Source organism: Poromitra crassiceps (assembly GCF_964638095.1).
Source record: "Poromitra crassiceps genome assembly, chromosome: 22".
Lineage (NCBI taxonomy): Eukaryota > Metazoa > Chordata > Actinopteri > Beryciformes > Melamphaidae > Poromitra > Poromitra crassiceps.
Window position 1 is genome coordinate 8,314,655 of NC_139647.1, and position 12,532 is coordinate 8,327,186.

At 46.0% G+C, this 12,532-nt stretch overlaps 1 protein-coding gene across 1 annotated transcript in view; it reads right to left on the minus strand.

Annotated features, from left to right (window-relative positions):
• Positions 1-12,532, minus strand: part of disc1 (DISC1 scaffold protein) — a gene marked incomplete at its 3' end in the record, with an annotated part of 58,239 nt that overhangs the window by 18,898 nt on the left and 26,809 nt on the right. Inside the window, exon 11 of the mRNA XM_083658288.1 lies at positions 7,207-7,267. Coding sequence (XP_083514414.1) covers positions 7,207-7,267 — 61 coding nt within the window. The remainder of the gene's footprint in view (positions 1-7,206; positions 7,268-12,532) is intronic.

Here is a 12,532-nt window from a genome sequence, read left to right on the forward strand (position 1 = left end):
TACATTGTCATTTGAGGTAACCAAAGCCTTTTAGTAAGAGAGTTGCCATGGCAACTCCAATAACCCATGGCCATGGGTTATTGGAGTGGGTTACTGGATTTATACAATGGCTGTGAACCAATCAGATTGCTTGATTTGAGAGAGCCGTTTTATAATATGATATATATGGTATGATATGAAATTAGGTTGTTAGAGCAGCATCAACAGTAATAGGATTCAGAATGGTCATCGAGTATCGATATTTTCCTGGGTATCGGTATGGAAGTAGAAATTCTAGTATCGTGACATCCCTAATATCCTAAGGAACCATTGCATGCTTCCTCAAAAAATGGCCAAAATAGGTACCTAGAAAGGTTGCAAATAATGTATGCTACCTGTTTCAGACATCCTAAAAGTAAAAAATGACAACTTCCTACTTAGAAATGCTACCTATATAGGTCCATTCCTTGCATTTCTATGTTTTCCTAAAAGGTTATTATCTCCGCCAGCAGAGTTGGCCTGGAAGTTCCGGCCGGAGTAATAACATAGTGAATTGCAACAATACAGCATTGACAAAAAGAATGATTGGGGAAAAAATGAGACTTCCAAAGGTTGTAATTCCATCGACACTTGAAAGAAAACGGACTTCCTCCTAGGAGAGATTGGCCTTTGCTTCAAAGAGCTGCAGCAGAGAGAGAAGAGAGGGGGTTGGTCTTTGCTCGGGTCGCCGAGTGGGAGTGCAGGACAACAACAAGAGACATTGTTTTCTTGTTTATCTACTGACGGAGTTACTCATCCTCCCTCACCCTGACCCCCTGACCGTCCGGACACAAACTCTGAGTACAAACAAGGAACAGAACATCTCCACATACACTCCAGATACTCAGCAGTACAGTCACTCATCAGTGGAATCTTCTCCTCTCGATCTAGCATGTGGGCTCTAGGCATATTCTGATCATCTTTGCTTCACAGTACCAGCAGACAGATCGCTGTGCCAAAGGGTCCAAGACATGATGTCGCCTATCAATTTCGAAAATTGCAAATACCGACACACTTTATGGTATCTTAGTTTTATTGTCTGAAATGCCATGACGGCACCTCCATGGGGAAGATAGCATATAAGTTGAATTATGAGTGGGTGTTTTGGTGAAAAGCGGGTGGGAAAGGTTATCCTTTTACTTAAAATGTAAAACGCCTCGACTGGTTCACATGAGACCTTCGACCTTTTAAATATTCATATTCATTCATTTTTTTCTTTCCGTGACCTTTAGATAACAAATGGTCCCGAAATAATTACGGTCCCAGGTGACATTTTAGGAGGCAAATTTCATCGATCTTGGGGAGGGGGGGGGGGAAAAAAATCCACTTCTAATATTTTATTCTTAAAAAATGTGAAGTTGCCACTTGAAAAAAAACATAAATATAGTTTCAAAATCAAAAGATTTCTGCTTCTACTTTATCTGTCAGTAATAAAAATAAATGTGGGGATGAAGATGTTTTCACACGTATGAGAAGCATCAAACATCTAAGGGAAGAAAAGCCTGCCTGTCTATCTGTGCCTGATCCCCAGCCCGGGAGGAGAGTCCCTGTCACAAACACTCAGTCTCACATTCGGAGTGATTTAGCGTAAACAGAAAGATAAAAACACAACCATTTTATACTCCAAGAACAAACACACTATCCAATAAGCCTGTTATAAATATATATATATTTATATACATTTTTTGATTTTCTCCTACGGTGTGAATGCCTGCTGGGAATTTACACTTGAGTGACTGTTCATTTTCCACAATATATAAACAAATCTAAAGGCAAAATGCACCCAGATGATGTTGTGAACCTCTCCCCCTCTCTCTCCTCTCCTCTCTTTCGGTGATTTCCCCCCCCCCCCTCCCCCTCCCCCTGCGCGAAAATTGAATGCCAGTTGTTTGCCAGCCCATCTCCTGCCTGAAAAGGCTGCCAACCTCTGTGCCCTGCCAACGCCTGCCTCTCAGCCATTCTCTAACCTTCATTTGGCGAACAGACAATGGAAAAATGGCCGTGCCCGTCCCCCTGCCCTCGCCAATTCAGCGCTCGACACCCCTGCTTTTCAATTCGCCTATAGTTGAGGCAGGCACCCAGTGAGCCGTGCCATTGTTATTCGTCTCTTCTGAAGTGGAGAGGGACACACGCGCACCACACACACACACACACACGCACACGCACACGCACACGCACGCACACACACACGCACGCACACGCACACGCACACGCACACACACACACACACACACACACACACACACACACACACACACACACACACACACACACACACACACACCTGTGAATCACTCTCTGTGGGGGTGTACAATAATAAATTCCTCTAAAAATGTCAAAGCCCGCGTCGTCGATCACAAAAGGCTTCCCTTCAATGACAGCACAATTCATCCAAAATAACTTGCATCGCAGTCAGGCTTCTCTGTACACAGGAAAATGTCAGACAACGTGTCAAACTCCCGGGCGTCCTCCGTGACGGCGCCGCCCTGGTGCCCGGAGGTATGAACTCCTCGCCCGGGGTTAATTGGCGGCGGGCCGTCCGTCCGTCTGACAGCGGGCAGCAGGGTGTGTGAGAGCGTGTGCTGCTCTGCTGATGGCTTAGTAATAAGAAGGAGAGACAGGAGAGGTGCACACCTTTATACAGTCTGCCTGGACCTCCCCCCCACCGGCGCCCGCGGGACCGCTGACTGACAGGACTGCTCTTTCTCCTCCAGGCGTTACATATATACGTACACACAGCCATGGAGGTAGGACTAGTAGTAGAAATATAGCTATGGAAGTGTAGTGTGTGTGTGGTGTAGAGGTCTGGTCACATGGCACCAGTCCCCTCACTAATAGACCTCTCCAGAGAGCATAGGTGACGTTACACCTTCTGGGTACAGACAGACTACTCTCTGGACAGTGACACTATTCATACCGCCCTTTAGGTTGTATGTGAGATAAGACGCTTCTGTGTATCTTCAGATCCCAATCATGAATATTTCTGTATCCATGAATAAAAATAATGTTAGATTACCGTATGAATGGATGATAAGGGTTAAAGGTAAGGTGCCTGCATGTCTCAGTGTCCCAGCTATTATCTGACACGACAGCTGTCACATTCAGCTATCTAGGAATCCGGATGGTGATGCTTGTAAGCACCAACTCTCAAATGAAATACATGAGTGTCTGGACGTAGACGATCCCCAAAAGTCACACAAATAACAAGAATTCCCTGTTTCTTCTTTATTGTGTGACAACATCTCCGCTAACATGGACTGAGAAGAGGTGCTAATAAGAAGGTGAAGTGAAGACTATTTACTGCGGTGGAATGGGTTAGTGGATGAACTCAAATGTGCGCGAGATGGTTGGTTTTGGTGTCTGGAGACATGTCTGCTCACAAAGGTTTTTCACGCTGCGCTGGACAAACATGCCCCCGGTTCTAGAATGAAGCCTTTCATGTTTCTGAGCTTTGTTTATCCAGGGAAGATCGACTGAGCTGTCATGCTCTTTTCCAGCGCCTCTCCAGCTTCACTGAAGCCTCACATCTGCCCATTACAACCATTATCTTCTACTGTTAGCCACTGAGCAGCTCCACTGTGGTAACAGAAAAAGACTACATTGATATTTTGGGGGTTTGGTCCATCGTCTTACCCCAAATCCCCCAAATCGCTGTGTGTCTCTGGTAGATAGTGCTGTCTGGTTCACATGCCAACATTAGCAGGTGATTTGCATTATCCAAACTATGAAAATACACGTTTCAGTAATTCAATGTTAGTGGTTTATATGGCCTGTAGATTAATACATTCTGACAACAAAATCTCAAGCTTTGCTCAAGCATTGTAAGTTAGTTAAATGCATTATTAACAAATTAGCTAAATAAAACAAGTTGCGTTCGAGGTCTTCTGTCATTTGAAAGTATATTATTTCTGTAATTTGAAAGTATATTATTCCTGTCATATTGTATTTATTTTATCCTATCCACCTTATTTTTGAATGCCCCACTGTAAAAAATAATTGTGGGTACAAGGTCCGGTTTAACGTGACTTATTGTTGCAGCTTGCCATTTCCTTTGTTATACTCGGCTGCAGACCCGAATTATAAACCGGAAACTGGAGTACGTTATAAAAGTTATAAATATAGTCACGTTATAAACAACTAACCAACGCCGGGGGGGTCCGTATGGAAACAGTGTTATTCGAAATGGTTAAAAGTTAAATCAATTTGGTCATTCAGTGGCGTTTTACTGCCATGTAAAGTAACTATTACGCTAGCCGCTAGAAGCACCCATCAGGCATCATGGCAGCTAGAAATAAGGTGGATAAAAAGAATCCTGCAGGTTTAGATACATGTCATTAAAATTGCCAATATAATTACTTTGCTCAACATTTTCACACTCCCCCCCCACCCCTCACTAGGATGCTAGTCACCTACACAACATACACTGTATAAAGTGTTGGCATGTAGCCTACACAAGTGTGAATATCTACAGCAAGTCTGAGCTGTCAAAGTAGTTTAACGACTTCTACATTTGCATTGCAGCATCTGATAAAACGCCCGAAAATGTGTGGAAATGCGAGGAAAATGTGGGAGGCGGCGCCACATGAAACCTATACATAAAGCATTAAACTGTGCAACACTGTTAATCTCGGTACAATGTTTTTGACGGGTGACACACTTACACTGCAGCACATGTGTGCACTCTCACATCCAGCTCTAGTCTTTAGCAAGGAAGAGATAATTGGTTTTTTCAAACACCATCCGTCTCCACGGAGACCAGACGTCTCACCAGTGCTAATCTCCCTCTCTCCTCCCTTCCCCCTCCAGCTCTCCTCTCCTCCCTTCACCACCATGCTCTCTCAACGCTCCTGTATACGTTCCAGCGGAAGGATGTCGTTTGTGACTGATAACATCCACACTGGAAGATTGTGTGTGTGTGTATGTGTATGTGTATGTGTGCGTGTGTGTGTGTGTGTGTGTGTGTGTGTGTGTGTGTGTGTGTGTGCGCACGCTTGCTTGTGTGTACATGAGGGACAATCATTGAGAATGGCCTCTTGCCCGTTCAATCAGCCCAAATATGTGCCACTGTGCCAAACTGGAATTGGTGCACCGCAGCTACTCGCCTAAAGGCGGCTTTCCATTTATTTGGGATGTGATCTGGTTATGGAAGCTGACCCGGGCCAGTCAATTAATATAGGCTGAGATGGAGAGCAGGACAATTAGTTTACGACGTGTTATGATAGCAATAACAACCCAAGAGGGGGTTCTTCACTGTGATTACGGGTGTGGCGGAGGAGAGATGTTGATTGTAGATACGAGGCGCAGATGAGTTCTGTCAGAAATAGAGCAAAAAAATGATATATCAAAAAGCGGCCATCTGCCCAGTTGACAGAAAAGGAGCGAAGGCGTGCTTCCCTGCTGGGTGTTGAGACTGGAGCCATGTTGCTCCTTGACCACAAAGACCCCCCGGGGTCTGTGTGTCCCTGGACAACACACACAGCCCCATGTGACTGAGCCCTGGCTCCCATCCAGACCGCTGACCCCACTCCTCCAAGGATGCCCGCTCTCCCAACACAACAACACGCTCTCCGTTCTGCTATGAATCACCTCATTCAATGGAAAGGAATTGCTTCAAAATGTCCCCATTCTCTGGGGTGGAGCGCATCATCATTCAGGAACCACGGCCAAAACGCGGGGAAACAAACCCCCCCAACCCCCCCCCCCCCCAATCCTGGCGTTCTCCTATATCACGTGTTGCACACAAAGATCATATATACGGAAGATGAACACTCCAACATACTTCCTTGACAGCCAGATCCACATTTTTCTTCTCACCAATTCTCAATGGCTTCCTTGTTTTGCTCGGGAGTACAATTTTTTTTTAATTGCCGTTTTTTTTTTTTTACATTTGCTGTCTGCGCAGCCCACCACACAACAGCCTTTAGCTATGTTTAATTCAAAGAAAATGACGCTGGTGTATGGAAGTGAATGGAGAGCTTTCCCCCCGTGATGGGCGTGGCCTATTTCATGCAGCGTCTCTATCTAGTGGCAGGGGGCCGAAGAGTGGACGGACGAGACAAGCAGGATGTGGACTTTTCAGGACCCCAAGGTAACACAACGCTTATCTTGGACCACAGCTAAGCTAACCTTCTCTCCATCACACAGTCCAAAGGTACTCTCTCCTCCCTGCTCAATGCATCATGGGGGCTTTATCTTCTGTATTGGAAACTGAGCAAGAGAAATCAATAAAGAATGAGAGCGAGCGAGAGAGGAAGGAAGCAATACTCATTTGGCGTATGAAGAGAAAAACAACATCCCCTGTCCCTTTTATCAGCTCCATTCATCCATCTGTAAAACACTAAGACACTGAGAGATAAGAGCCGCTCGCATCGCAGCTGCTCGGTGCTGTCTGTCTGTCTGTCTGATGAGGAGGAGATGGGCTAAGCATCTCTGATCTCCATACGGAAGAGTAAACACGGGCGCGGCGTTGACAGCCGACTCTTCTTCGCCCATTCTGCACGTCACAATCGCGCTCGGTAAATGTCAGTCTGGGGGACGCGTCCCCACAAACAGAGAGCCGTCCTCGGCGATTTCTGAGGCTGAGACGCAGATCCTGTAGAAGGGGATCAGGCACAGACAAAAGATATTGCTTTGTCCAAAATGTTCCTGGAAGGGAGGGAGGAGAAAGGGTGCGTGTGGGTGTATGAGGAGGAGGGGGAGGTGATGAGAAGGGGGAGTGGCGGGGGGTGAGGAGGCGAGGTGAGGTGAGAAGCAGTGGGCTACTGTAGCATCGGGGTGTGGGAGAGGAAGCCGCGGGAGTGATACTGAAAGCCGTAGTTTCCGCGAATGGCCACTCGAGGCTGGACCCAAAAGGGAGTTGTTCCCGTTTACTCCCCCATGTTAAAATGCGCCACTTTGTAACAGGATTAAGCATGTTCACAGCCTGGGCCAAAAGACGGTTTTGCCCTATCATAGCTGAAGATGATATAGATGAAGTTTTATATAACTCCCCTGTTTAGAACAGACAGAAGAGACCATGTTTTGGGCGTGATTGACAGGTCGCCTGCCCAGTGATCGCGCAGCTTGCCGATCACAGACCAATAGCAGGGCGGAGCTGCACCTCTGGGGAACCTCCTGTCTCAACAGTAGGCTTCGTCCATATTCTTTACTGTGGCATGGTGAAGAGCATCCTTGGTAGGGCACTCTTACCTGTGCAATCTGTCCTCCAGCAGCTCAATGTACTGGCTGGTGTTCTCTTTCAGTCTGCCTTCTGTACGGAGAGAGAAGCACAAAGAGAACAGCCGGTTACTTACATTTCATTTAGCACCCCTATTAGCAACGAATGGCGGTATCCTAGCAACAAATCACTCCAATGCCTTTAAAAGCGACTGGGTCATTATCTGCACTGCCTGGCGGGTGGGTTTGGCATCGGCATCGCCGGGTGCTTGACGGCGCCCACAGCCTCTATGAGATTATGGATGAATAATATACAGTATATGGCAATTATATAGTTGATATGGTGATATGTATAGTACCGAAATGTATGAGACATCTGTGTTTGTGTATGTACAATTACATACAGTACATATATGTGTGTGTATGTGTGTATGATATATAGATAGATAGATAGATAGATAGATAGATAGATAGATAGATAGATAGATACATAGATAGATACATAGATAGATACATAGATAGATAGATAGATAGATAGATAGATAGATAGATAGATAGATACATAGATAGATACATAGATAGATAGATAGATAGATAGATAGATATGTTATTGATCCTTTGCAGGAAATTGATGTGTCACATGATGCAGCTACATTCAACAGTCAGGAGACAAAAAAAACCTGACACTGAAACATGTAGCTAGGCACAATAATACCAGAATAAGTTGCTAAGAGTACTTATAAAATGTACTACGGCAATAAAAAGAATATACAAAATATACATGTGTAGGTTATGTGTATAGATAGACATAGAAATTAGTAGGTATGAATGATGAGTTTTTGGATGGTGAGAAAGGGGTAGGAATACATGAATGCATACTTCTTCCTACTCTGCCTACTTTGCCTATTGAGTTTATTGTGTCGTTCTTTTGTTTTAGGTTGTATCTGTATCTGTTTTTCTTTGTTTAAAACTTCTTTTACATGTTTGGAAATAAAGGCGATGATCAAATCAAATATATTGCGGCTTTTAAGTTGAGGGTAGTCATCACTACAACAGCATAGAAGCCCAGCTCAGCTGTCTCTCTCTCTCTCTCTCTGACAGCAGGGGCGCTCTCTCTCTGCTCCAAGAGGGGATCCAATCAGAGTAGGCCCAGGGATCAAATGTGATTTTATTATGGCAAATATAGGTCCTCATATGGCGCCAGATTTTCCACGGGGCATGAAAAGTTGGATGCTATGGCTTGTGTTGCATTCTGCCCCCTTTCTGCCAGCAGGGGGCAGCGCCTGAGGAGGCAGACGCGCAGACTGGGGTGAGCTGCAGTCAGGGATGGAGAGCAGGGCAATGTGAGCGCTGTTAATGAGCTCATGTATGAAACATGAGAATAGCCCCCCCCCACCCATCCCCCAACACCCCCCGCAGCAGCAAGCCTCTCAACGCAATACAATGCACTTATATCAAATCTCACCGTCTCATACATGCACACACGCTAACTCTCATGCAATTATATACGCACATTCCCAAAGCTGGCCTCGAGTCAAGAATCTGCACCATTTCAACATACCGTATGTACAATTCAATACCCATTTCTGATTCACTCTCGTGCAATGACACTCACATTCAGGAGAGAGAATAACCTAATTGGCTGCTGGCCTGATTGAAATGAGAACCATCACACTGATGTTTCTCAAATCTAATTTGTATCATTGTCTCTCTGATGGTGGTTATTAGACAGCATCGGGCCCGGCATGAGACAAGCCGGGGGCTGGCACAGCGGGGACGGACCGGAAAAACAGCCTGAATGGGGTTTTTCAATTGTTATACGTCTGAGTGAAAGTGACTCTGACACACAGACGCGCGCACACATTCCTGTCCATAGTGTAGAGGGGTAGAAATGAGATGAAGATAGTCAATCTAGAGAGAGAGAGAGAGGGAGCGAGAGAGAGAGAGATCTGAGTGTCATTTCGATTCAAAGTGGCCAAATATGATATGAGGGTAGCTGGGGGAGGCTGGTGGAATAGATATCACATATCTAGTGTACATATCTGGTGCATGTGGACCAGACGGCTCACTTACCGCCCCCTCTAATTGCCATGTGTGAGATCCTATCCCACCTGACAGAGTCTCTCTTGTCAACCTCCATTCACGCCGGCTCCGTTAAGCAGCATGCAAGGAGATAGCCCCTGAATAATACATGGGGGGCATTAAGGCCCAGCACTGTCAATGGCTAAAGAGCAGGTACGGATGCGAGATGACAAAGTGGGCGAAGATTTGAACGGGAACGCGGATTTAGAAATATACTGTAATTAATGGAAACCAAGTCAATGGAAAGGGCAGATGAAAACGTAAGATATAGACGTGAATCCATTCAACGCTCGAGACAATAATCGGCCTCTCTGCTGCTTCTGAAATCATATATTTCTTTCCATGCCGATACCGTTACTGTAGCTATTCAACCTAGAAGTGCCAAAGTGCCATGCTGCCGTTCACACAAGCCAACCATTGGCACACACACAAAAAAATGGCGACATTTCGGTCCCTTCTGGCGTGACGCGTGAAAATCCTCTTTTCTAGTGTGATGTCTCTGAGGCATGGCAGTGGGACAAGACATCGAGCAGGAGGAGGAGGACACGTGAGAGGCGCCCTCCTCCTGTGCGGAGTGGAACAGGAGCGCCGGGTGATATTACCACGTCCTGTCAAGTCCGCGGGAGGTGGCTGTCATTGGCAGGCCGTGCGAATAAAATCGGCCACTGAAAAAAGCCTACGAAGACGAGAGCCACTCGTTTATCACGAAGAAGTCGCACAAAGGCAGTCGCACACACATCCCGTGCATTAGCAAATTCATGAGCTTGGTTTCCCTTCACACCAGTGGGCCCAGCGTGCACTAAACAGCACTGATCGCTGCCCACGACCCGGTCAAAATCGAAGAAGCCATTCTTTCATACAAGGGCAGCAGCACTGAGAGGGATGATTGCGAGTTACTTGACTTTAATGCGAAAAGGGGGTCATTCTCTTCACAGGCCCCAAAATTTGAATTCATTATGCTAATTAAAAAATAATCACTTTGGTTAAGTGTCTTCAAAGTTGGCGATAAATTATGAAGCTAATGATTATAATCAGCGGTTTAGACAGAGCAAATGGAGCGGACGTACAAGTACAAGGGCTGCATAATTCGCCGATGATGAAGTTACGCGCTTTAACGAGCACCGTAGCAGTTAACCACAGCAAGGTGTTTGCGTTTGCCGCGCGCGCTGCATTATGAGCATTTGTAACGGCTCGTTTAATTGAAAGTGAATAATGCAGTGATTTCTCCGTTGCCTTGTAACAATGAGAGGGAGCGCCCAACATCTGTGAAGGCCTCCGTGTTGTCAAACAAATTAGAGGAACGAACGCGCCACCGCCGCCGCCATGCAGACGCAGCGCCAGCGGAACGCGTGCCTGCTATGAAGGGCTCCTCGGCATAAAGAGGCAGAAGAGGAATTGTGTGTCTTTGTATAATTGAGTTGAAGGCGCTGACTGACTGTGATTAATGTCTTTAGGCCCGCGGGCCCGGGCTGCTTCAGTGCGACGCCGCCAGCACCGCAGGTAACACAAACACCACAGTCAGCAACACTTCTGCAGACAGTCGTATTGTAGGAATATATCTGCACTTAGCAGCAGCACTAGCAGCAGCAGCACGGCTAATGGAGGGAGAGACAGACTGATATATCTGAGGCAGACACTCAATATCACCCATGATGCTTTAAGGCTCCGGGATCACAAAGCATAGCGGTATACAGATTGCAGCTAGCACAGCACGACGTATCGCGCGGCGGCTATGCGCTAATGCACAGCGAAAGGAATAATTTGACAAAAAAATATTTTTTTGGCTGTGTGTACAAAACCTGTGCCTGGGTGGATATACATTTCACTGTTGGACTTTGAAATGCTCGGGCTGAAATGGCAGACTGTTGTTATGACTGAAACCTAACTCGCCAAACAGAGTTTGTTTAAAATGAAAGTTACTTTGCCGTGGGCTGCTAAATCACATTTTCTCTGATGATTGAATCAGGGCAGACACTAAAGCCCATTTTAGACTGGCCAAAAACCCACTAATATCCACAAACTACCGGCTTTTTCTCCGGTCTAAAAGTGACCAAGCCGTTTAGTGATGGCTTTTTATTCGATCTGTTCGGATTGGCAGGCACTATAAATAGCACACCCGGTGAACAGACACACAGGCTGAAATCGGACTTTCTTAACGGTTAAAGGTCCCGTGTCAGGCTATTTTTAACTGGATAAAACATGTCTCAATGACATGAAATAGACGTCTTTTCAACGACACGAAATCTTTTCACCTTTCACTTTGACACCAAAAATAGACGTAGAGTAGACGACTGGGCAAGCGGTCTTTTCTACGTCTTTTCAACGACATTTTGCTGGGTGGGATGGGTCTTTAAAACAAGGTTATGAATTCTGTTGCAAAAAAACAACAACTCAAATTCAGCCTCTGTGGGACTTCTCTATGTGCTCTGTCACTCCCCTCATTAACTACTCCACTGTTTTGATAAGATCAGATCAGATCAGATGGTCTGTTGGGATAGATCCATCTTTCCAGGTCCATTCTACACAGCTATGCTACAGACAACAAGGTTTTGTCTTCTGCATTCAGTTGGCGGGGCGGGGCTGTAAGCGGGCAAATTAAGTGAGTGTTACTTTGTGATGTCACAAAATCGCGGAAGTCAAAACGGCTCATTTGGAGGCACTTTTTCCTTCCATGGCCACCAGACTGATACATGATATCCTCTGAGTCCACAGCCACCAGACTGATACATGATATCCTCTGAGTCCACAGCCACCAGACTGATACATGATATCCTCTGAGTCCACAGCCACCAGACTGATACATGATATCCTCTGAGTCCACAGCCACCAGACTGATACATGATATCCTCTGAGTCCACAGCCACCAGACTGATACATGATATCCTCTGAGTCCACAGCCACCAGGCTGATACATTATATCCTCTGAGTCCACAGCCACCAGACTGATACATGATATCCTCTGAGTCCACAGCCACCAGACTGATACATTATATCCTCTGAGTCCACAGCCACCAGGCTGATACATTATATCCTCTGAGTCCACAGCCACCAGACTGATACATGATATCCTCTGAGTCCACAGCCACCAGACTGATACATGATATCCTCTGAGTCCACAGCCACCAGACTGATACATTATATCCTCTGAGTCCACAGCCACCAGACTGATACATTATATCCTCTGAGTCCACAGCCACCAGGCTGATACATTATATCCTCTGAGTCCACAGCCACCAGGCTGATACATTATATCCTCTGAGTCCACAGCCACCAGGCT